This window comes from Labrus bergylta, chromosome 6, assembly GCF_963930695.1.
Source record: "Labrus bergylta chromosome 6, fLabBer1.1, whole genome shotgun sequence".
NCBI lineage: Eukaryota > Metazoa > Chordata > Actinopteri > Labriformes > Labridae > Labrus > Labrus bergylta.
In genome coordinates, this window is record NC_089200.1 from 11219050 (window position 1) to 11244940 (window position 25891).

The 25891-nt window shown below is 39.3% G+C and overlaps 3 protein-coding genes across 4 annotated transcripts; 2 read left to right on the forward strand and 1 right to left on the reverse strand.

Moving 5' to 3' along the window:
- Nucleotides 1–1691: 1691 nt before the first annotated feature.
- On the reverse strand, nt 1692–11113 carry ushbp1 (Usher syndrome 1C binding protein 1). Of its 2 annotated transcripts, none has more exons than XM_020655472.3 (14): nt 10927–11113; nt 9749–9972; nt 9488–9609; nt 9184–9347; nt 8725–8913; nt 8126–8373; nt 6994–7134; nt 6735–6814; nt 6485–6620; nt 6010–6244; nt 4972–5130; nt 3625–3722; nt 3077–3199; nt 1692–2972 (listed from the first exon to the last, which is right to left on the reverse strand). In XM_020655472.3, exons 1-14 carry the CDS (start codon nt 10930–10932, stop codon nt 2807–2809), a joined length of 2091 nt encoding a protein of 696 aa, XP_020511128.2. In that variant the 5' UTR covers nt 10933–11113; the 3' UTR covers nt 1692–2806. The 2 variants fall into 2 exon arrangements, with proteins under 2 accessions (XP_020511128.2, XP_020511138.2); XM_020655482.3 differs by lacking the exon at nt 10927–11113 and adding an exon at nt 10070–10878.
- A 1258-nt stretch (nt 11114–12371) lies between these two features.
- babam1 (BRISC and BRCA1 A complex member 1) lies at nt 12372–16322 on the forward strand. Its single transcript, XM_020656218.3, has 9 exons — nt 12372–12526; nt 13096–13544; nt 13639–13697; nt 13783–13903; nt 14415–14493; nt 14611–14635; nt 14724–14853; nt 14965–15051; nt 15349–16322. Exons 2-9 carry the CDS (start codon nt 13110–13112, stop codon nt 15547–15549), a joined length of 1137 nt encoding a protein of 378 aa, XP_020511874.1. The 5' UTR covers nt 12372–12526; nt 13096–13109; the 3' UTR covers nt 15550–16322.
- Nucleotides 16323–18821: 2499 nt separating this feature from the next.
- On the forward strand, nt 18822–25844 carry plvapb (plasmalemma vesicle associated protein b). Its single transcript, XM_020656678.3, has 9 exons — nt 18822–19287; nt 19643–19819; nt 20628–20721; nt 21357–21558; nt 21651–21870; nt 24238–24375; nt 24513–24644; nt 25102–25200; nt 25533–25844. Exons 1-9 carry the CDS (start codon nt 19084–19086, stop codon nt 25539–25541), a joined length of 1275 nt encoding a protein of 424 aa, XP_020512334.2. The 5' UTR covers nt 18822–19083; the 3' UTR covers nt 25542–25844.
- The last annotated feature ends 47 nt before the right edge of the window (nt 25845–25891 follow it).

Here is a 25891-nt window from a genome sequence, read left to right on the forward strand (position 1 = left end):
AGAATTACACAAACCCTTTTTTATTCTAGGGTTTGAAATCTGGGAAATCAAACAAACAGTCAAAAGTAAGTATGTGTGATATTGAAAAGTTGTTTAAGCAAACTTATATTCTGACTCCTATCGCTCCTTTATGGAGCACAGGCTGTTGACCAAAATCTGACAGAGTGACTCTGTTGTCAACAGAAAGACAGCATAAATATATATAGATATATATTTTCATGTAATAAGAATGCAACAGTAATTAATGGCTTACTCCTTAAAGTTTGAAATAATCAAATCTATCTAAATAATCTTTTCCAAGCGGATCACCTTGACACCAATTGTTTGTGTTGAGTAGAAGTATATCTTCTACTGTTCCCTTCATTCACAGCACAGAGCATTCCCATAATGTCTTTCAACATTTTCTCAGAAATAGATCTGCCTCCGGGATGACACAGAGCCCTCCACATGTTTGTTAAGTTGTTAACTGTCATCTAAATACTGTCTGACTTCTTTTTCTTTGTAATCCACAAGCCCCCCTCATTACTCGTTAATCTATCTTTATCTTTCACAAAAGCATAGATGCATTTAGAAAGTCATTCACTAAACCAGCTAGGTACTGTAGTTTCTTTGGTTGCAGTCAAATGTCATAGAATAATTCATATTTACAGCAGCAGGAACCGAAAGAATATAATTGCAATATTCAAATGCTCTTTGTATGAAGGAACACGTCAAATAGTATGTTAAATTTGAGACCAAAATTCCCAAGATGGATAAAAAAAATTGATGTGAAATAATGTTTCTAATTGGAAACAGGGAAGTGTGTAGAGAGTGAGATGAAGAGGAATATCAAAGTGTTCAGAAGAGTAATGGGCTGGTCGTATATTTTGTGTGCACATCATGCGTTGCCATTGTCCCGGCCCCCCCATCCCCCCTTCTCATCGCTTTGTCCTGACATAACGGCCGGCTGGGAGCAGCTTTATAGAGTCGGCCTGTACGGGAAAAAAGACATGTGCGCTCTCGAGGTCAGTCCCGAGGTCCTCGGTGGGTTCAGACCTTGAGTCAACCTTACACATTCATGATGGCATGGCAGCTGTTTCTTTGAAACAAAGCATGTGTCTTATGATGTGTGACTCCTATTAGAAATGTTAAGCTTTGGAATCCTGTTTAGTTTATTAGTAACTCTCATAATAGTTGAAAAGGCACATCTGACAATGTTTTCCATGTACCACCGCCCTACATATCTATATTTATCTCTGAAGAGCCAATGAATGCCTGAAAGGACTGCTGTAGATGTCAATGATGGACTGATGGATCAAAAAGATGAAAAACAGATCAAGTACACCTGCTTACAGGAACTAAGTGAATATATAACTTGTTATTAACATATCTTGGAAAAGATGCGATGAAACAGAACTTCAAACTTCTGCAACACAACACATTTCACATGACATATTTAAACAGTCAGGGGATGGCAGGATGAAAATCTTTTGAACATTGAAACATGATTTGAAAGTGACAAGTCACAAAACAAATAGATGAGGTCAAAATGGCTCGTTTACATCCTCATTGGTTAGCTAGCTCTGATTATATTCAACTTAATGTTAAAGGTTGGTGGATTTGATTTTTAATTGGTTTATTAAGCTTGAGTAAACTGACATCCAATTTTGTTTACTTGAACATAACTTGATTTTCATATAAGAACACCAAGAAAAGTTTTTGTTGTAATTTATTGGGTACATGTTGTTACATGGGTACACATGATGACCAGGTTTGTCATTCAAAAACATATATTACATTTTAGATTACCCTCAAGTATGCAGTCTATTTTAGAATTAATGCTAGCAGCTATATGATGCGCTACTTTGGTAAAGCTGGGCTTTTAGCTTAATGCTAATGTCAGAATGATCACATGCTCACATTAACAATGTTTTCCTGTGGTACGGAGATAAATGTTTACAACAGACCAATGTGGAGTCTACCTCAAATTTACGTCACATCAGTTGCTTGTGGCAGAAAAACAGCGAGACCAAGTCGAGCGGAACACAAAGAGAAAAGAAGATCCTTGGTTTAAGGGAAAGAATTACTTATTTTGCTGTTGGAGGTCAGAACAAGAACAAGCTGACGTCGAGGAAGCTCAAAATGCACGTCTAGCTGAGTATTCAGTCCTTGTGGCTGGCTAGGCATGACGTTGGTCTTAAATACACAAAAGCATCTGATAAATCTCAGTATTCAATGTTGTGACAGAACAGAACTGTATACGTCGATAGATTTGTTTGTGTTCAGTTTGTCTTTAGTTTGGACATAGTGTTCCTATTGAGGCATGACGATGTCCAGTAAGACTATATTACTGGCAAATGCAAATGGTAGGAGAAAACTTCTTGTCCGTTTCCTGTTCTACCGCTGCAGTCCAAACTCATGCATGTACTGATAAATTCTTGTATTTTGGAAGCGAGCGCTGTAGAAATATGTTTAACATTATTTTGATGGTACACAATGGTCCTCATAAGCCGGTTCTGCCAGAGTATCACCAGCATATTCAACACTGCTAGCTAACATTGTGCCACCAGTCTGGCTCCGCTCACAAAACATGTCATCACTGTGGTCAAACATTAAATGGTCGATACAAACCATCTTAGCTTAGCATTTTGGCACACTAATATTTATAATAATATAAACAAAACTCATCTAAGGCTACTGGCATGACAAGCTTTCTGTAGGTATGCTGTAAAAAATGAGAAAACTAAAATATACAAGTTGCTTAAATTCTGAAGGAAGGTGCGTTGTAGTTGATAATAAATTGTAAAAAGTGTATTTAACTGAATGATCACAGAACAGTCTCTTCCCTCCTCCACTCCAATGCCTCCCCCGCAGCTTTCTGGGCTTCACTCTGCTGTTGGTGACTCTCCATCATCGCTGCCACTTTCTGCTCCAGCCTCCAAACCTGCTCCCGATACTTTCTTCGAATCTGCCGATACGAACTCAAGGCTTTGCTGAAAAAGAATAAACCAACAAACATACATTTACTGCTTTGGTTTTAGATTCAGAAAAGTAATAACCACAGACATTAACATTCAGACTTTCTTCTCCTACCTACCTGTGAGCTTGTGTTAGCCGAGCAAAGTGCTCCCCATTGTCTCTCCTGTGAGAGGGGCTGTCTGTCACAGCGTTGTTTAGGGAGTCCTGGACTAACGCCAGTCTCTTTTTGAGAGCTTGTTCCCTAAAAATAAGATGAAATAAAACAAAACTGAGACCATCTTGTTGTTGTATACTCATAAAGCTTCAGCCACTGATGATGTATCCTATTAGAAATCATAAAAGGTCAAAGCAAAGAAGTAGATGTGAAGCAGCACATTAGAGTAAATGTGAAGCAGAGTGTTAACAACAGTGATTTATGTAGAAGCATACACGACTCAAGCTCAGCAGTGAAAAAAGATGCTCCTAAGTGTGTTCCTAAGCAACAGAAGAAAGAAAAAAAAACAGGTCGATGTGTGAATGATTCTTTTATTACAATGAAACTTTTATCAAGGTACCTCTTCTTTTTTTTTTTTTTTTTTGTGAATACCAAGACTTATCCAGGTGGAATGACGTTAATTAAATCACCAGGTTTTCCGTGTTAAGTGTAGTGAGATGACAATGTCTCACCTTTGCAGAACCGCCTGCAGCTCTTTCAGGATGGGTCTGGACCGAGGGCTGGCGATGTCCCCGACACTGCCCAGGTTAGCTGCATTTTCACAGAGCCTCTGAAACATCACATTCAGGAACGATTATACCTTTAGCTCCTTTTCAGTTCTGTTGAAATGTACATGTTATGCCGCGTTATCTAAGCAGTCATGCCTGGAGCGCTGTAGCTTGTGACCTTCTCAAGCAGAGCAGTGTTGTGTACGGCTTTGTGTCTGTGATACATTTAGATGTGTTTTAAAGGCCTGGAGAGGTCAAAGTGGGAATAAGGTCTACTTTTGTGAAGCAGGAATGCGTTTTTTTTTTTTTTTATCTATTGCTCATTTTGTAAATTATCTTGAGACTACCTCAAAAACCTATCATTGCAGAGACCTAACCCATAGTTCGAGAAAAACTGATCTAAAGATCGGGATAGATGCACTGATTTGACTTTTTCAGACTTGATATCGATACCGACACCTTTGTGTTAGATATCAGTAAATAGCAAACAGTGATCCAGTACTAGTGTTTAAGGAATCATCTGAATACCTCACTGTGTGGAGCGCTGACTAAACTTGTTAAATATTGCTGTTGAGTTATTTCTTTTAGTCGTAGAACTGTGCGCATGTGAGAAATTCTAAAACAGCTGAAATTTTGAGCTCCCTACACATGGTCGTAATAGTTCTATCTTTTTCTTGGAGCAAGATGGCCACACGCTGCACAGCTTAAGCATTGTGTTGAATTTGACAAAGTGTCTCATATCAGCAGCAACACTATTTAACTAAATTTGAGTCGATTAGATTACATTTAAACCAGATCTCACTTTCTGATTCACTGAAAAATAGTTCAAACTGTCCACAGAAAATAAGTCTCTTAGATCAGTTTTGGACAAAGACATGTTTTTTTTGTCAACCATGTGGATTTAGATAAACTTTTAAACCATTAGAAAGAAATACGGCAGCTTTCTAGGGACATTTTCACCTCCATTGTTTCAAAGACCACATAAACTTCCCAAGCTGTGTTAACCTTTAGTAGCTGTTCAGTTCTCTCTTATTTGACAATGACAGAGGTGTGTGGTATGAATCTGTGCTGCAGCAGCAGGACAGCCCAGCAGAAGACCTTGTGAAACCAAAATATCTTTCTCTTGGCCTGGAGGGATTCTGCATTTGTAGACGTGTGATTTCCCATGTGGGACATCCAGATTTGAATCGGGTCTGCCACAGTAGACCATCGTCCTGCTCCCTCTTGCTGGTTTCACCTTGGCTCTGTATGATTTGAAAATTAAAAAAAAAAAGAAGTCCCTGTTGCTGCTGTAAGGGTTCTTCATGCTACCTGTTGTTCGGCTGTACGATCCTCCAGCTCCTCTTGGAGGCTTTCTGGAACAAAAGCTCCGGCTGCTTCCTGCGCCTTCTGGGCCATCAAACTCCACTCCAGACATCTCAGTTCTTTCTCTTTGAGACGGATTAGAGCTCGCAGATCTGACATCTCCTCCTGATTTTATAAAGAAAAAACATAAACCAGAGTTTTAGAGTTGACCAAAGACAGATCATTTAAGTGTAACAAAATACCTACTGCGTTAGTGGTAAAGGAACACCATGACGACATTTTCACATCTCATAGGTTTTAGATTAGATGCTGTGGTTGGAGGTTAAGCCATTTTTCATGTAGTTTTTTTAATCATTAACTGCAACCTATAGGCCTAGACACATGTTTTAGTGAGCAGTACCATGAGATATCAGACGTGTGTCATGTGACTAATGCTTGCTCGCACCACTTCAGTGTGATGTTCTTATCAGAAAATAGTGGACTGAATATTTTTTGCTCTTTGTGTTTACCTTACACAAAGAGTGGAAACAGAGGGAACAGCTAGCCTGGCTCTTCTCAAAGGAAAACATTTCACTTTTTCTTTTGATTATGATCTTTTGAGATTATTGAATAATGCTCTTCATCATGTGTTTTATGTGACAAGTGAAACAGCAAGCTTTGGGGATAATGGGAGTTATGTGTGGGACCATATCTTGGCCAGAGAAGCAACATCTGGAGTTTTTCGCATCTATTAAAAAACCCAGTCTTTCTGTTTCTAAATGTCCAACTATTCCTGTTAATGATTTTCTATAATATTGAGGTCTCTAAGGGCTGTCTGACTCCTCTCAATCTATGAGTAGCAGGTCTGTCAGCATTTTTCCAAAAAATGACAATGTACCGGTATTCAATCCAAACCCTGTGTTTTCATGTTGTGAGCTTAGAGGAATCTTTATTTCATAACTTTTTGGATACATATTTTTGTTTGGAGACATCTTTATTTTATGTAGCCTATGTGACAGGATTTAGTTATTTTTTGAATCATACATGAAGACACACAGCTCCTACCCTGACAGAAATGAGTTCATAGAAGAGTGAAGCCTTCTCTTTCTTCGCATCTTGAGGTCTGCCGTTTTCTTTTGTCACAGGTGCCCCTCTCATTCCAGCCAGGTGACTAACTTCAGGGCTCATTTTGGCCTCATCTCTTGGACATTGCTTTGGTGGACAAATGGCTGCCCGGTCCCTCTTCAGGCGCTCAATTTGCTGAAGGAGAAAAGCTTCCCGCTCCACCTGCTCAGGGATCCTATGAGGGTTAGATGGTGTGATCAGGCGTTATTAATCATTTTCACACTACATTAAGTCACCCCAGGTAGCTTTTAATACATTAAATCAACATCATTGGGATCCTTGCTGCTGTGTCATGACTTCGAATGCAATATCGCTCAACTTTCCTTTAGTCCGTCAATCTAATCTCTCTCAATCATTTACACATGTTTCATTTCCACCTATGCTTGAATGTACAAAGAGCACTTTAAAACATCACCTCTGCCCTGTGTGGCTCTGTGTTTGCGCCTCCTCTATTCCCCCTGCTGTTGAGAAGGAGGTGGACAGCTCCTCAGTTCCCATTTTCCTGAGCTGATCTGATGGACTGTCGGGCTGCTGCATGTCAACAACTTTTTCTGAAGAGAGGAAAAACTGTGAGCCCGACTGTGTGTGTGTGTGAATGACGTACATACATGCTGTACATGTAAGTGAATGCGAACACTGGGTATTAAAACATGGTATTCAAGCACCTGCTGAGTCTGGAATGCTTTGCTGCTTCTTGGAGTCATAAATCGACAGCAGTTCGCTGTAGGCCTCTTCACACTCCTCGCTGTCAATCACAACCACAAAGACAAAAGAATGACCTCCCTTGATCATAACACCTTAGAATAATACTTTTAGATGACTATGCTGCATGTGCAAGGCCATTATTTTTGACACGTCTCACGAGGTTACTGGCAAACAGCATGAGTGCAGACAGGCCTTTGTGCGTGTGTGACAGGCGTGTACCTGTATTTTAGAGCCGTCTGCAGAGCACAGCAGTCAGCCTCTAGTCTGTTCAGTTTAACACTGATCTGCTCCGACTCTCCCTTCCTTCGCTCCAGAGCTGCAGTCAGACGCTCATTTCTGGCCTTCAGCCTCTCAATGCACCTGAGAGGAGAGGGGAGAGGATGAGGAGGGTCTTAGCAAAAAACTTGAGGGGCACCTTTGGAATTGTAGATAGAGCTAACTATCTAAACTGAAAAATACTTAGGCCTTCCCCAAACTATTATTGGCTATCTCCTTCATCAGGACTTATGTTACTTGTGTTTAAGATCACTTGTTGGGTTATGTTGAAACAGGATACTTGTAGTTTCTGTGGCATTTCAGCGCATTGTTGTGTCTTACTTTAAACTGTAACTTTTGGAGATACACTTTTTTAAGTCCTTAAAAAATCAAGCATGTAAGATGTTTGTTGCTGAAACTTGTGTTATTTTATTACAAAAGAACAAAGGCCCAACCTGGGGCATTGACTATTATAAGGGTGGCATGAAGTTTTATGTGTGCACACACTAATACATTTGATTTATTTCTATCTCCACTGATCATATCTTCTTTTAACTAACACAAGAGAATGGCAACACATAAATCTTTGCTTTATTCTTTGATGACTTTGGATGTATGTCCAAACTCACAAGTACTTAAAAAAATGCATGCAAACTCCAACTTGCAAAAATACATTTATTGTTAGTTCATTGCAAGTTAGAGAGGGCGTTACTTGCAAATTCTGGTTTTCTGATTTTACCTTAAGTCCTGCCTCTGATAAGTCAAATAGCCAATCATAGTTTAGGATTTTGGGGTGGCCAAACTGAATTCAAGGGGGCCCCATACCACCCCTCTAGACACGCCCCTGTACACACCCCTAAGTAACATCAATATATCCACTTGTTGTAGTTAATGTAGATATGATTAGTTGAGGCAGAAATGGTTATTCAAAAAATGTTATTCAGAAATGTGAATGTGTTTTTTGACCTTTGACTCATTTACAATGTTTATTGTGTGAAATAGTTGAATCAACAGAATGCACCTTTTCAATAAAGTGTAACATACTGTATGTGTTCGATGGTGAGCTGTACCTTATTAATCTGCTCCTCAGTCTCACCTGTTGAGTCTTTCAATCTCTGACTCTGGGCTGACAGGGCTCGGACAAGGACTGCATGAGTGAACGGAGCCCAGAGGAGAACCATCTCCACCCAGGGACAGAGGGGTTACAGCTCTGGAAGTTCTTCTGCTCTGTAAAGGTGAACCAGGGAATGGCGGAGAGGCCCAGTCTGGACTGAGAGGCCCAGTGTGGGATCTGTAGGAGGGAGAGAGACTCCCCGACCTCCAGGATTTATGGAGACCAACCAGCTTAAACACAAGAGAAGTCGTTTTTTTGATCAGTGTGTGTTCTTGACATTTAATCTCGTCCATACACACAATTTTTACACATGGATAAAATGTGTTCCTTTCTTTAAAACAAGACTACGTTTATCTCCATTGTGTATATGCACATGGTGTGTATTACATTATTCGTATGAAAAACAATGAGCATCAAATGTAGCTCATCATGCTGACTTTTCTCTAAATCTAACCTTGAGCTTCATACATAGCAGTCACAAAGTCATCTCAGAATTATGTTTATTTATTTACTCACAGCTTCTAAACTCCTCGATGTTTTCGGCATTTAATTAAATAAGATTAAAACACAGTTTCTCCAACCTTGCTCCTCTCCTCCTCCATCTGACTGATGGAGCTTTGTGCTCTCTGCTGCTCCTCCTGGTGACCCTGAAGGCCGCTTCGGACAGCAGAGTCATGCTTCTCCAGATCCAGTTTGTAATCCTGATTCTGGTCTTTTGACGGGCCTGATGGGCATGAAATCCCAAACACTTTTTCCATGTCCTCTAATATCTGCATTCAGAGAGACAAAATTATTTGAGGGGCTGGTGGAAGTCCACAGAATATACTGCACAATAAATTATCAAAACTCTAGTCAATAAAACAATGTCAGGCATCTTTTGAAATGGTTAGGAATCAAGTTTTCTTCTACTCCACATTAGCTAGAACCTTTATTATTGTGAATGAAGTTTTCAGAAAAATTGTTATAATTGATATTTAAAGCTCTAAAAATATTCAAATATATTAAAAATAAAGTTGAAGTAATTTGAGACAATTCACTACCTCAGTGGCCTTCACCCCGCTTTCCTGAGCCGCCCTTAGATGCTCTCTGTGCTTGTCCTGGTCCAAAGCTGTGATGGGGGCTGCCCAGGACCGCTTGCAGCTGATGGAGGTCTCCACTGAAGATAAAACCTCCTGCAGTTTACTCCACATTACACTACTGCCCCCTTGTGGGGAAAAAAAAGCAAAGATGCAATGCCTAAAGTTAAAGTGAGGGATCATTTATATTATACAAGATGAGATCAGTTCTTTCATTGAAAACACATGGTTAGATAGAAATGTTCAGTTTTAAAAACGTAAAGCTAACCTTTTGTTCGGCTGCTTGCATATGCGGTGGTCCTCTCTGGGCTGCTTCTAGCCAGTCTGTGGGATAAAAGGTCAGGAACTAGAGGCCCAGGTGGTCCTGGGGGTCTCAGATCCCCTGATTCACTGCAGAGTACAAGCAGAACTAAGTTTTGCATTAAATGCCACTATGTTTTATATGTTCGGTATCAATGGGATACAACACTGTTGCATTTATTTAAATATAGGTTATTCCACATCAGATTAGTCTCTTCAATAAGCTTACCTTGGAGCTTTTAAAGAGCCCATCTTCTTGTTCAGTTCAGCGATGATGTTGAGCAGCGTTCCCACTTCTGCCTCACACTGTGCCAGTTCTGCTTGCGAAGGCTCCAGGTCTGCTGCTGGTTCAGAGCCCTCGTGGTCAAGGGTCAAATGGTCTATCGGGGCCATCACCTCCCAGTCAGACCCTGTCCCAGTATCCAGGCTGTCACATCTTACCAGGCCTAGATCCTGCACATACACAGAGATGTAGGCCTTATTTCAGTCAAAGATGCTTTTTTTAAAAAACAATTTATTAAAGCAATTTCACCCCTTCAAATATACTCACATATAGGAGTGCCAGCAGGGATTTGGTGCCCCGATGAAAAAAATTGAAATTATGTTTTACGTTTTGTTTTTGGCTCCTGCCTCCCTCAGAATCCTCCTTATTTGTCTCCCCCATTTAGGGCCCCTGTATATGTGTACTAATTTACTGTCAGCCATAAATGATGTAAGTTTTTGTTGCCTGGAAATAATAATCCTCCTAAGCCAAAAAAAACCCCTCTAAGTATTAACAGTAAGGCTGTTATGCACTTGAACCAGACAGTGTTGCTGCAGTATTTAGCGGCTATTGTTTTAAGCAGGGAAAAGGAGGAAACTAAAACATCCTGAGACCCAACATCCTGCCTGACAAATACTTGTGGACCTAACCGTCTATTGCTGAGCAGGAAGAATGTCGGATAAACTCCTAAAACATTACATTAGAACAAAGTATATCATTTTTTATTGTGATAATGCGGTACATTTGATACTGATAAATGTGACAAAATTATACAATTTTCAACCTTGTCTCGTGATTTGGAGAGGTCAGATGATAGTTTCTAATGTTCTAAATTCCTTATCCAGCCAGTAAAAAGTAACAATCCATGCTTACACTGGTTAGAGGTAAAGAAAACATTTGATAGATCATCAGATAACAATCACACTTACCATTTCTGGTGATTTAGAGGTTAATTTCTCGAACGAGGACAGGATGCCCCTCACATAATGGAAATGTGTAATACCATGATACAACAATGCTCTAACACAAAAAACATTCTGCTATCATTTACAATGGTTAAATCAAGGGCCACCTAATTGCAAGGTGCTTCATTTCACATATAGCTCTCATTGTGAAAAAAGACACATTTTCCAGCAGATACTGACCTCCATACTTCTGGATCCTGAAGCCTGCAGTGACTATTAAGTTCTTGTCGTAGCTGTTCACTGCTTTCAAGTAAACATCCAACAGAATGAGTGAATGTTTTCTTCCGGCCTCCTGCTCTGTGTTATTCAATTAACTAGCAGAAAGTCCGTCACTGCTGCAGTCTGCTCTCTGCATGTCTGCCTGGCAGTGTTTATTGTGATGAATGAAGTCAGTGGAAAACACTCAGAAAGTCATCCCCACCCATTCCTCGTCACTCACAGTCCTTTCCTGTTTTGTCCAAAGTGAGTGCCATGATTTTTAAATAGAAAAACACACCCTGTATGGCTGGGAATGCTGTCTATTGTTTTTAATTAGAAATCCAAATATGAAGTATAACTTTAGACCATTATATGATCTAATAGATAAGTTTGTCTTGTCTTAGGCATTTATTATTTATATATTTTTTTTTACTTTTTGAGAGTTTCTGCTTTGCTCACAAAACCAGACTGCTGCAGATTGTGCAGAATTGAACCAACAGTGAATCTATAATTAATCATGAATGATACAAAATTGGAATGTGTTTTAGATTTAGTGATAAACTACATTTTATTACTTTTCTATTTGCCAAGGTTCAATGCAAAATCTCTTCCTGTCTGAAGTTTAAAGGTATGAATTCCCTGGACATTCATTCCAATGCTTCTATAATGCTAAGAAAATTATTAAAAGTGTCCTTAGGATGCCCCTCTGACACGATAAAGGCACAGTAAGGGTTGTCTTCTTAAATGCAGTGATCTACTGGAGATTTTACTGTTCAGAGTCAAGTACATTAATTTTCCAACATAATATTACTATATCAATCTATATTTTATCATAGATTCTCCGTTTTGTCCCCGGTTTGGTCTCATAGTTTTCCAGCAGCATAAGGCTAATGTACGGTGGCTGGGAAGTGCAAAGCAAAATGACAAAGTGTTAAACACTTTTACAAAATGAGAGACAAATTTACATTTTGAAAAACATTTTTACATTTTATGAAACAAAATAAAAAAATAAAAAACACTTACCAAGGACAAAACAAATTTACAAGAGGCAGAACACTTTTACCAGTCCCCCAAACAAATTTACAAACGACAGAATCTTGACGGAAAGGGAATTTACTGTGACAAAACAAAACAAACAAAATTACTCCCTCACTCCGGGTCACTTCTGACATTTGGTACATTCCCATTTTGTCAAGATTCTGTCGTTTGTAAATTTGTTTTATAAGATGTAAATGTGTTTTATTGGTATAAGTGTTTTGTTTTTGTAATTTTTGTTTTCTAAAAAATGTAAAAAAAGGTTTTTCAAAATGTAAATTTGTCTCACATTTGTTATTTTGCTTTGCACTTCCCAGCCACCGTACTAATGCCCATTACACTGTAAATATGAACGACTAGAAAAATGAAACCGCTCCATTCAACTTCATTACCCACAATGCTTTGGATTTTCCGGATTTAGGTCATGTCCGGTGAGGAAGTTGTCCCATCTAAATGAATGTTGGCTTGTTGTGAAATAATTTTTGCAACTCTCCAATGAGGTTTACTTAATTTTTTTTCTAGACGTTTTGGAAAAAAAAGGTTTCTCGTAAGTATGATTTCACAACTATAGGTTAAGTATTTCTAGAGTCGTCTGTCCCGATGTTATTTTTATTGAAGCTAATGCTAACAGCTAAGACTACTTCACTGTCATCAAACGTCACTTTTCTCTGCCTCCTCTTTATTGTTGTACGTATGAACTCACTGTGATTGATTTATGCATTTCTTACTTAACTATTCATCCTGTTATACTACACATGTGGGGTTTTCTTATTATTGTTGTTGTTATTGTTACATGTCCATAAAGACCTGCACTTTCAGTTTGTACGATTCTCACTTGGTCTTGAAAAACCCAAGTGGTTGTATTTATCTCTTTCTCTTCCTGTCTTAGTTCCATTTCTAAACAGCAGCTTCTCAGGTGACAGATGAGAGGCAGACAGTGATTGGAGAGGGTTAGGCAGAGAGGTTGACTGAGTGATAAAGGGAAGGGAAAAAAGCAGTAAACAGCACCTGTGGTAAAAACATATTTAGATTTTAGATTGATAGGTTAATAGACAGACTTTCTTTATTTTATGTTAATAGTTACACTACAACAAATTCATCATGTCCACTTTTTAGCAACCCTTGTCGTGATGGAGACGTCAGAGCCAGGCCCGGCAGATGGAGAGGAGCGTCTGGTGGAGCTGCGACCTCGGACACGCTCGAACCCTGAAGGTGCAGAGGATCGCCGCAGCAGCACAGGCAGCCTCGGCGGAAACAGTAACCCCAGCATCTCTCAGCCCGCCGTGGGGAGTCGTGTTGAAGGGGAAGGCGAGGCTTCAACCAGTGACAGCCCTCCCAGTTCCACCACCACGACTGTGTCGGCTGCTGCAGCTCAGACTGTGGCCCCCACTGCAGCGGTAACAGCAGCAGCTGCAGCCTGCTCCACAGTGCCTCTGTCCTCCACTGCTGTTGCCAAAGAGAGGCCGAAGCCCGCACAGCAGCAGCAGCCGCCACTGACCACAGCAGTCCCTCCACCAGCAGAGTACCAGCTCAGAGTTCCCCGAGTCAACTGTCCAGAGAAAGTGGTAGGCTTACTCTACAGTACTGGTTTAGCTTTTGTATGAACATTTAGAATCCCCTCAAGGCGTTTACTATCTAATGTTCTCTTCCTAATGTCAGATAATCTGCCTCGACCTTTCTGAAGAGATGTCTTTGCCAAAGTTGGAGTCTTTTAATGGGTAAGCTACAGTGAAGTAAATCCTGTCTCCTAAATGCAAATATCTCATTTTTCATCACTATCTAATATCATTTCTGTCCATTTAGATCTAAAACAAATGCCTTGAACATTTGCCAGAAGATGATTGAGATGTTTGTCAGAACTAAACACAAGATTGACAAAAGACACGAGTTTGCCCTCGTAGTGGTCAACGATGACGCTCTATGGGTGAGTACAGTGAGTACATCTGCTCTACGTGTCATGTACAGGCTGTGAATCAATAAATCGGGTTTGTGGAAAATCAAGATTTTCTCTTCAACTTAATCCGCTGCTCCCCTTTGGCTCCTGTAGTTCACATCCTCCCACTCGTTCACTTCCTTACCTGTGGAACCAGCTGCATGTATTTTGCTGAAGTTGCTCTTCCTCATCGGTACTTTTGCTGTAGTCTGAAATGAAAAAGTTCCCCTTTAAAGACGAGTTTACAGCTTGCACTTTAACCCCAGAAGCGAATTTTAGTTTACGTTATAAATCCTTGAAAGGAAATTAAGTTTGCTTTTGTTAAAGTTTATTGATCAAATAAAAGCAAAACTTGTTTAAGTCAAAAATCGATTAAAATCACAAGTTGAGTTTGGCTTTTAAAAATTCAGGGTTTCTAATTTTAGACTATATCGCCCAGGACTATGCTCATGCAATGTATCAATGTAACATGTTTTTCTCTTCTGATGTGTTTGTGTCTCAGCTGTCTGGCTTCACGTCTGACCCCAGGGAGCTGTGCAGCTGTCTGTATGACCTGGAGACCAATGTGTGCGAGTCCTTCAGTATCCTTTCATCCAAAACTTCCTCTAAAACAATCACTAAATTCCCTACTTTATGCGATGTGTAGGATCTTCAGTAAAGTTCAGATGTCACGTTTGAGCCCTAACTGTTGCCTCTAGATTTGGAAGATCTTCTTAATGTAATGTAAGTACTCTCTGATTTCTCTCAGAATAAATATAATGCGACGTGGATGTGTTTATTGAAAGTCATTTCGTCTTCTTTTTCTTTGTAGACGTTCGAAGATTGAGCTCCCGTCGATGGAGAATGTTCAGACCATCCCTCCTCCGTATGTGGTGCGGACGGTGCTCATCTACAGCCGACATGCAGGACAGCTTCAGTTCAACCCTTCAGAGGCTTTTAGTGTAAGAGTGAGAACAACTTACTGTAGGGATATCCCTGTTTCAGACTCTTAAAGTGACTCTATGTTTATTACTTGATGATGTAGTCACTGTCATGTTTGTGTCCTTCCACAGAAAATGCTGCAGTCTCCATATTTTTTCTTTGATGTGGTTTACCTACATAACGGGGCGGAGGAGCAGGGGGATGAGACCAGCTGGAGGGTGAGTGAATAAACTTAAACACAGCAAATAATCAGTCATTTTATTGTTACCAGATTGTATTGTTTGGCTGGAGTTCTTTTGCTCTTGTGTATTATTATTGTATTTATGAAAATGTTCAGTGCTACGTGTTGTATCAACACAAAGTCATTTCTTACCTCTTTAATAGACTTTCCTCTGGGGCTCCTTAGAGGTCATATGGGAGGCTGTTTTGATGGTTTTTTTTATTATTTGCGGTCGATTTCCAAACTGTTCATGTTGAATATCACAAATGTGTTGTTGTTTTTTTTTTATCTCCAGGACAACTACACTTCTTTCTGCAACCTGGACTCAAAGGGCATGTGCTATCGCTTTGAGGTTTCCCTCAGTGGACCGGCCATCGAGCTGCACAACTGCATGGCCAAACTTCTGGCTCACCCTTTGCAGAGACCTTTTCAGAGCCATGCGTCTTACAGCCTGCTGGAGGGGGACGACCCCCAGGACATTGAGGCAACCGTCTAAAGCTGCAAACGCTCCAAGGGCCCTGTTTCACTGAAAGCTCGGACACTGTAGTTCATCAAAAATGTCAGGATTTTGCAACTACACCATATTACTGAAGGCTTTTACCATTATATTCTGCAGAACAATGAAAAGAAACAACATGTTACTATTTACACAACCATTGTTTTTCATGAAGAGAAATGGATGAGTCATGGTTCTTAACTGGGGATTAATAAAATAATCTGATTGTGAAATGTAAAACTGCTGGAAGTTTCCTGGAGATGAGGCGATGAAGTGGAAGTCAGAGTTGAAGAGCAGGGCACAATTACGAGGTGAAGGTAAAAAAAACAAAAACTGGTGAAAGCCTCTTGCTTTGTTAAACTTACACCCCTAATCGTTGTTTTCTTCTTGCTAATCTTAGACCTCACTGATCTGGCTTTAAGTCACTTATCAAGGGTCAGTATGAACATGTGACAGTCTCCCATAGCTGGCCTTCTGAGACTTTGAGAAACTGTATTTTGATTTACTTTATCGCAGAGGTCACTTCTTCTGTATCACTGCTTTTTCTTAAGTAGGTAATTTCCTCCTTTGGCTGCCTTTTTTATTGTGACTTTGATTTTATATGTTTTCAGTCATTTGTTCTTGCATATTAGACTGGCAATTGAAGAATGAATAGTCATGTAGAAGGGGCTTTTCTTTTCTTTTTGACAATTTTTGGCACTGATGGGCTGATTGTGACGAAGGCTCCTCAGACTGCCTGTCTCGCTGCACATTAAAGATATTGTACAGATGAACTTTTTGAATGTGTTTCTGGATATAAAACACCCCTACGCTTAATTGCCCTTATTTTACTACTTTACTTATTTAAATATTATTTAGTATGTAATTTTTCTTTTAGCGGCTGGTATTTATTTTGTGCCCTCGTATGGCGCCCCTGCAGACTTGACCAGTGCACCCTGTGTGTCTACACTATCCTGTAATAAGCTCTGCTAAAAAAAAAAACCTTAAAACAAAGTGCTATTTATTCCTGCGGTATGTTTAAGAGAAACCAAACATAAGATTATATTGGATTGTCATTGAGTAATTTATGATGACTACATTGTTAGGCTCTGCTAGCTGAAGCTGTCCTAACCATAGATCTCAGGGGTGTAGCTTGCTAACCAGCAGTTAGGTAAAAGTTTTTTTTAGATATTTTTTGGAGCTTATTACAACAAGAGTGGCTGTGAGGAGACCTGATATGCTTCTGTCATTACCCGTGTGCTGCATCCTGCCCACATGAATAAATGTGTTGGGGCCAGAGGTGAATGCTGCTTCTGTCTGGTTCATCACTCAAAGCAAGGCAGAGTACACAACCGCTTCATGTCAGGAGATGGCAGCAAATGACCTCTTAAGATGACTGAAGACAACGGCATGGAGGGTAAGGTGATCTTAGTTTTCTTTAGTTGAACTCACTCCTATGTGAGAAAATCCTTACATTTACTCCCTCTATTAGTGTTTTGCACATTTTCACTGTGTTGCTTCTTATTCACTGTAACTCTTATTTGTGAATCTACAGGCCTAAATGAAAGCATCACTAAGCTCTTATCACAGATACTGGTGAAAAGTTTATCTGTTGTCCTTCTTTATTACTTCAGTCTAAAGATATGTTTCCCTTTCACCTTAAAGGTGTCTGCTCAGTTATCTTAAGAGGTGATTTTATCTCCATCTTCAAGCGTTTGGTTTCCTGTTTTTGCTCTGAGGTTGAGCCGATGTCAGTCCTGACTCTTGATAGTCGCTCACTTTCTGTCACTCCAACATGCCGTCATAAATTTTTTTTTTTCCTGTGAGGACAGGTTGTCAGGGAGACAATGGGGGGGGGCAGGAAAACCCTGGGCTCAGAGGACCTTTCCCCTTTTGCACACTTCCCCCTGAAGACACGTCATCACCACAGATCGCACAAGGAGTGGTTTGTGTGTGTGTGTGTGTGTGTTTGTGTGTTTGGGGGGGTCCAGTGTGCCTGTACTGCAGGGGAATTTGTTATTCTCTCACCCCTGAAGAATGACAGCTCCCTATTGTTTTCATTCTTTCACTCCTCCACTGCCATGACTCCTTTCCGTGCCTGCTTGGAACAGGATATGATTGAATTTTTTCTGGTTTTTGTTTGGTGTTTTCTGCAGTAACTCCTCAAATGGTTTACATTGTTCATCCATTGCCGGGGGAATACAATCTGTAGAAGCTATATTTGATTTCCCCCCCCATCACATACTGACAGTTATGGAAAACAACTGAGTACAAGCTCTGCTTTATTCTCCTAAACTCTTCAGAAGACAATGCTGTAAATTTGACTTCAATAACTTCATGGCTGTTGATATAAATTAAATAGAATATTTTATTTAGAAATTTCCTTTACCAGGTACAATCCCTATTGAGGTTAAAAATCTCTGTTAAAACAGTTTCTTACCAGGCAGCAACACATGACAGAAAAAGTCACCTAATAAAAAAAATACATGTATATATATATATATATATATATATATATATATATATATAAGTTTAAGAGGATAAGATTTCAGAAAATAAGGTACGAAAAATAAGACTGGGAGGTGGTCTTATTTTTAAAAAGGGTTTATATTCCAAACAGCCTGACTAGATAAACCGGAAAGGGAGTCTGGGGCAGATATCTGTAAAAGGCACCGTTACGCAGTCCCTTTACTGAACGCTGAATGAGATCAGCCTGAACTGAAAGGAAAGACTGCAGCTAGAGTATTTGGAGGATGGTAAAATTGATACATTTTTCAGATAACCATTGTATTGATAAGTTAACGAAGAAGAGTCATATTAGTACTTGTGTAAAATCCACCTCCATGTAGGGATTATATACTGAGATTACTAGTCTGTGAACTATAGGAGACATCATTTGTCTATAAATCAAAGCTTTGACAAACATACGATTGAGCGGATCAAATTGTCTAGATGTTTAAAAGAGGGATAAGGAAAAAGTTTAAAGAAATAGATGAACATACTCTTATTGTGGAGCAGCCACCAAATTGAATTATTAAGCCAACCAGAGGTTTTCCCAAAAAAAACAAGACTTGAGGGGATCTTTAAATTGACTGTAATCTTCCTGAAATTTTTCCTAAGCATTAGGAAAATTCCTGATGATTTGGTGAAGCTGGAGGCTCAGACTGTGACAGAGGTCAAAGAGGGAGGAGAGGGAGAGGAGGGGAGGAGAGGGAGGGAGGGAGGGAGGGGGAGGTGAGGGCAGGGCCAGGATGGAGTGGAAGTGTGCCTCCAAGAGCATTTATAAACATGGCCCATCTGCACACCTAGAGGTCATTGTTTACATCCATCTATACATGCCATTTCTGCCTGTCAGTGTGTGAAATAAACATCTCACTGCTGCTTTTTCCTCCATTACTCATCTGTGACTGTGTTCACCCTGACGCGTCAGCACCTGATCCACTGAGAACGAAGAGGTCAGGACAGAAGCTGGGGGAAACCTTGTGGATTTTAACTGACTATAATTCCTGCTTAGATCTGCCAAAACCAGCCGTCACCATTTCACCCCCAACAGCCATGTACAGCTCCAGCTACTCGCGGGCCAAGTTCGGCCTGGAGGCGAGGGAGCCGCTTCACAAGCCCAAAGGGAAGAGCTGCGGCTACTACATGAGGATCATCTTCTTCTTCTCCTCCCTCATACAGTCCCTCATCATCGTCAGCCTGGTGCTCTTCCTCATCTATGGACAGCCGGAGAAGACTGCAGAGGAGAAGAGAGTCAAGGTCAGTCAGTTATTCCAAATTGATATACTTCAGTTTATTTTATTCAATTCAGAAGTTCTTCAAATATCAAAATACTGACATTTGAATTGTTATTTTAGTACAAATTGAATGAACATTCAATAGAAATATATCTGGTTTAATGTTACTTTAGTTAGAAATAGTTGCAATTCATGAGCCTTAATTAGGTTTTTTTTAAAAAGGACATCATGAATCATTATCTGCAGGCTATGTTTCAACACAAAGGTTTCTTTCTTGAAATAGCATTATTACTGATTTATTTACAAGCATGAAGTCCAAATGTTCTGAGGTGTAAATCGCAGTGACAGTGAGTCTGAGTGGTGTCTTAACTTTGAAGGAGATGGAGCTGAACTTCAACAGGCTGAGTGAAAACAACATCCAGCTGAGGAAGGAGAAAGGCGAGCTGGGTGCTCAGCTTGGAGCTCGCACGGCAGAGAAGGCTGCTCTGGAGGCAGAGCTGGCCAAGCTGAAAACCGAGGCCAACAAAACACAAATCGCACTCAGAGAAAAAATAGTGAGTACATTTTAAAACAAGTGCTGAGGAGCGGTCTTTGTTGAGTGGATCTGCTTTGAAAAATACATCAAATCTTTTTCTTTTTTTCTAACAATGTACATGATTATTTTATGATGATTGTTTCCTTTACATTGTTCTAGTTTTCCTATCGGTTATCAGAGTTAGAGGAAGTATTCAGGTCCTCTACTAGAATAAAATCACTCAAACATCAAGTCACACTCTTTCATTCAAATGGTACTAAAGTGTTTGTATGTATTAAAAGTACATAATAACAGATAATGGCCTTTCTCTCTGTTATACTGTAATAAGTCATTATCATTACTCCCACTTTAAAGTCTCATTGAGTTTCTTTAAAGAGGAGATATTTATGACTGTTTTATACGAGGCTCAATCTGATTGATTTCATTTTTTCATGATTTCTTTTCCTTTTTTTCCCCCTTTCCCCTGAAATGTGTTACACAGCTAACTGATGATATTCTAACTAATCCTTTCAACTATTTGTGTGAAATATTTTTTACTTCACTAGAGTGTCACATTTGCTTGTTACATTTTCTACATCAAATCTTTATTTGTTAAGTAAACAGCTGTTTGTACATGAAGAAGAGTAAAATGTCATGTTGTGTAAATCAGCATACAACACTCAAGTAAAGAAAAACCTCATATTTTGTACTGTTGTACTCTGGAGTAGCGGAGTAATTGAGTTAATGTTGCATTACAACACTTCTGGTTACTTCAGTAATAAACCAGAACCTCCAAATCTTGAATCAGCCTGTGAAATAAACTCTTTTTTTTTTTTTTTCATTTTCAGGCAAGCTGTGAGAAAATTAGTTCAACGACATTAAAAATGATGTCATATCGTCCGACCCCTCCCATCGTGCCCCCTGTCGTGGTCACCACCAGCGGTATGTACGCCTAAAGTGTTTGGATATTATTTAAACATGGGTAATTATTACTGTCTTAGTAAATATTCCATGAATATAAAAAAAATGTTCCCCTGGTAATGAAGATTGTATGTGTAAGGCAAAGATGTGATTAAAATAAAACAAGACAAGTTAGTTGTTTTAGAGACAGTTAAACAAATGAGAATGAAAGCCCCTCTTCATTATAAAGCTTTCTTTATTTAGGGCCCATAAGTTGTACGTCATGGCTTAAGGTGCTTTATAAATTATCAGTAAATTTATTGAAAAAAAACGTAGTAACAACTTCTTTCTGGTTCCAGGGTGTAAATAAAATCTAATGCTAGTATTTAATTCATGCTTTATTTGCTAGTTTAAGAGACTTTATTGATGACAAATTGATATTTGAACAGTGAGCTTGATGACTTTGTAGAAAGTGTAAAAAACGTTTGATCATAACGTCATTTCTCTTAACATCACTGAGCAACAAGGCAACCAAAAAGTTATCCTCTGATCTATAAACAACACTGATTTATTTTCTGCATATAAACAGGTTTCACTTTGTCAGTCAGAACATTGTATCACAAAATAAATGACCACTAAGAAGGTGGATGTAAATCTCACTGTTGTTTCCCCTGCAGGTGAGGTGAAGACTCTGCAGAGCCTCAACGCGCAGCAGAAAGCCATGATTACTCTCATCGAGACAAACTTCACTCAGACTGTTCAGTACCTGAGTCTGGAGAGAGACAAAGCCCAGAGAGAGCGAGACACACACCACCAGGACGCCATCATCCTGCGCAGGGAGAACAACATGCTGAAGGAGCAACTCACCACCTACACCAGGTCACCTGTCTGATCCTCTGTGGGCTCCGTGAGTGATGCTGAACACATTAAGATGAAAAAAAGATTAAAGTTTTCTTTTGTGTTTTAACCAGGAAGTGCAAAGAGGACTTTGCTCATTCTTTGGACGGGATCCAATCGGTGACCCGGGATTTCCTGAACAGGATCACTACCCTGTTTCCTCACCAGCTCACCTTTCACCTGACCTGTGACAGCCAACGGGAGCAGATGGAGAAGATCAGGAGCAGCTGCACCAACCTGTCCAGAGACGTGGAGAACAAGTTCCAGCTATACTTAGACAAAGTGGGAAACAAGGTGTGTGCAAAATATTTTATAATTCTTTGATTGGATTTTATTTCTTTAAATGACATTCATGAATTTTCTGCAGGGCTTCACTAGTACAGACAAACCTGAGGGATAAGGCAGTGAAATACTAATACTATTGAGACTTTAATTCAGAGTGATGGAAGTCATAATTATAAATGTTCAAATCCTTCTCAGGTGAAAGATCTTCTGCTATCAATAAAATGAGCTTAAAGCATCAAAGTCAGATCACTGGTTTCCCCCCAAAAGAATTATGTCTTGCCATCTCTCATAAATGTTAAAGAAAAAATATTTAGCCACATCATTTTGCATCCAATTTCAAACTTTTTCCTAATGCTTGCTCTTTAGTCTGAACAAAAAGACATATTTTTTTCAGTGAAGGCTTCATAAAGTTATTTAAATAAAACTGTAGCAGTTAAGAGGGAACATCTCTCCTCCTAGCTTATACACATCTGAAATGTGACAAAGGGACAATACTAGAGATACTTTTTTTTTTATTAGAGAAGTTTGGACACCATGATTTAACTTTAAAGACATTGAAAAAGGCCAAAACATGATACTGTTAAAAAATTAAAGCAATTGTAAAATGTGGATAGGATTGAATTATTTCAATGAATGAACCTCAAAGTAGCTCATGTGAACATATACACATGTTGTCGTTGTGCTTTCCAGCATTTTTCATTTTTCATGTTTTTTAGTTTTCAGTATTTGTACTCTTTTCTTTTAAACTCTTTTCAAAAAGTCTCCTCAAAGCGGATGAAAGATCCCAAAGCACAAATTGAATAGGGAACCAATTTCTGGAGGGAGGAAGTCTAACCGCTGAATCATGCGTGATAAATGGAGCTCAAGAGACAGGTGACCCTTTAGGATGACCTTAGGGTCAAAGCACGGTGAGGCGTGAGGTTCTGCTGACACAGCAGCACTGTGCAGAACAACAAAAACACATCCGCACATCTTTTTTTTCACTTCTCGATATTTCATCTGGACAGCACACTCACTGAGGGTCAAAAAGTATATTTTGCTTTATATCATTTCCTATTCTTTCTCATCATTTTTATCAGTTGTTTTTATGCTGGCACAAATCCAAGTACAACTTCCCCCACAAAAAATAAAACCTTTATCTCCCCCTCCCCTTTTTTGTCACTTTCTTGATCTGTTTTTTTCCTTTATTCTGATAAGTATAAAACATGGACTAAAGCTACATAGAGCAGCATTCTTAGCCAAAGCTTTTTTACAGTCCCTGTCCTTAAACTAACTTTTATACAAACACACTAAAACTTGACAAAATACTGCGGCCCGGGTTCACATCCCACCTGTGGCTTCTTGCATGTCATTCCCCACTCTCCCTCCCTGATCCCTATCCACTGCCCTATCTCTCCATTAAAGGCACAAAAAGCCTAAAAATAAATCTTTATAAAAAAAAAGTGTGTGCTGTCCACTTTAAAAGTCTCTGTGTGACAGTTGAAAAGATATTCAGACTGTAAATATACAAAACAGACAAAAACAGCAAACCTTTACACTGACAGAGCCAACAACCAGTTGAGAATGTTCACTCATTCTCTCCAAATGGCTTCAGTGATATGTGTTGAATTGGCCGTACATTGCAGCTCCATTGTTCAGTTTTGTGTAGATTCAGACTTTGTGCCCCTCTCATGTTTGTAAGTGGGTTCAGAAAAACATGAGAAACTCCTCTAGAAATAGATATCATAAGAAGTAAGTTAAATATAAAAAAGATGATGGATTCTGTAAATTACTTTGAATTGTTGATAGTGTCCAATAAGTCTGAATATTAACAGTAAGTTTGGAACTTGTCTCTACATTGTCTGTGTGAGCCTTTTAATTAAACTTTCTTTATCTCCCATATTAGTGGCTTCCTAGAGGAAAAGAGTCAGGCAGTTTTCTTAATGAGTCTTCAAACTGCACAGTCAAATTGATGACCTGCTCCATTTTTAAAACGTAATCAAGCAGCATTAGAGTCCAGCCCGGTCACGGCTGATTTAAAGCAACATTAAACTATGGAGTCATTTCCCTCTGGGACAGTATACATTAAATTCCCAGGACGGCTGCACAGCTCATTCTCCATTGTGATGTTGAGGAAAATGTACATTAACAAACACTCGCATTGATGGACAGAAATAGACGCATGGTAAACAAAGACAAGTGTGATTATGTAAAGACGCCATCTGGAAACGTGACATGTTCATGTACCACAGCGACCCAGTACCTCTGACTGACTCTCCCACACTCTGCTGCAGTTTGTCTGGAAAATAACATATTCCATTTAAACTTAAAAAAATAAAATAAAAAAACATGGCACGTGTATCTCATGTATTAAAATAATGATTTTTCTTCTCCCAGGTGTCAGAGATCCAGGCCCTGTCTAGTCGTCTGGAGGTGCAAAACTCACATTTGAGCTCTGACTTGAAGAAGTGTGAACAAAATTGCGAAGAGATGGAGGCAGACAAGTCCAAAAAGCAACAGATGCACGATAACCAGGTAGATATTAACTGTGCACAGACGTGTGTGTTCAGTTTTATCTTTTTAAACAGGATCCTAAACAAACTTTAGGATACTAGTGATGAGTTTGTAAAGGGAACCTTTTGCTAAGATTAACAAATGCTCGTGTGGATCAGGTGGAGAGGTTACTGGTGGATCAGAACCAGCTGAGAGAACAGAAGAAGCTGGTGGAAGACGCTCTGGCCCTCAGAGAGAGAGAGCTTCAAACCCTAAGGCGAACGCCCCAAAACGCTCAGTCCAACTTTAAGGTAAAATAAACACACAAGTCTAACTTTTTTGCGCTGAACAAACATATGAAGATACAATAGAAAGTTTTGCAAAAAAGTCAGGGGATTTAAAATGAAAAATTCCTTGTTTAACCTTCAGGACTAATCTCTAAAGAGTGTTTTTGTCTCACTTTAAGTACGATTCACCTTAGAGCTTTTACATAAGATTTACTACATTGACAGCAGTGTAGCGTTAAGCTGGTGCGTTTGGACTCAGTAGAAATGAGGAATCTGAAGGCAGCAGGAAGGATGGGCAGGAGAGATAACAAAGGAAAACCCTTCTCTAAGGGTCTCAAGTTCACAAAAAGCAATAAAAACAAAATCTCAAATAACCTCATTGTTACTAGTGCAGAAGAATGTCAGAAAAATACATTTAGAAAAAAAAAGGACCTATGTTTCATTTCATAAATAATACTAAATAATCAAATCTGTTTTCCAGCCTTTTGCTCCTAAACCTGCCGGCCTTCTGGTGGCCCCACAGCAGGGCGCACAGAAGTGGCCCTTAATTGGAGCGCCCAGCATCAGCAAAACCCCAACGGTAAATATAACATTACTATAACCACTACAGGATTGTCAGGGGATCACCAGAACTGGTAGGATTTATCCTCTGAGGACTAATGAGTGTTTGTGTTGATAGTTAAGACATAAACTTGAGTTCAACTGACAGACCGACATCAGACTAACACACGCTAACAAAACTGTTGGCTTACAAAATGTGTGCACCTTGTATTTTTATGTTTCTGCTTGTTTCTCATCACCTTTTATTCCCAAAATAAATCTGAAATCTGTATTGTTATTTACATTTTGAAATGGTCCCTTTTATTGCCATCATAAATTTTTAACCGTAATTGTTCATGTTTTGTGTTCCAGGTGAGATGAAATGCAGCATCAGCAAGAAACACTGGAGGCCACAGTGATCACCATTTAAAGAACAAAGGACATTACATGTACATATTCCTAAAACACCACACACACGCCCTGTAAATACCCTGATAGTAATGTCTTACCTACCGTTGTTTGTGCATGATTTCTTTTGGTTTGGTTTTACTGTGAAAAACTTTGTATCTCCCCAGGTAAATGTATAAAAACGACGACACTGGTGTAAATATTTGCTATTGTGTGTCACTGTTCTATTATTAGTTCTATGTTTATCTTGAAGAAATAAAAATACAGTAAACTGAAGACAGACTTACTCCTGTTTTGTCCTTGGTCTATTTTGTCTCTTGAGT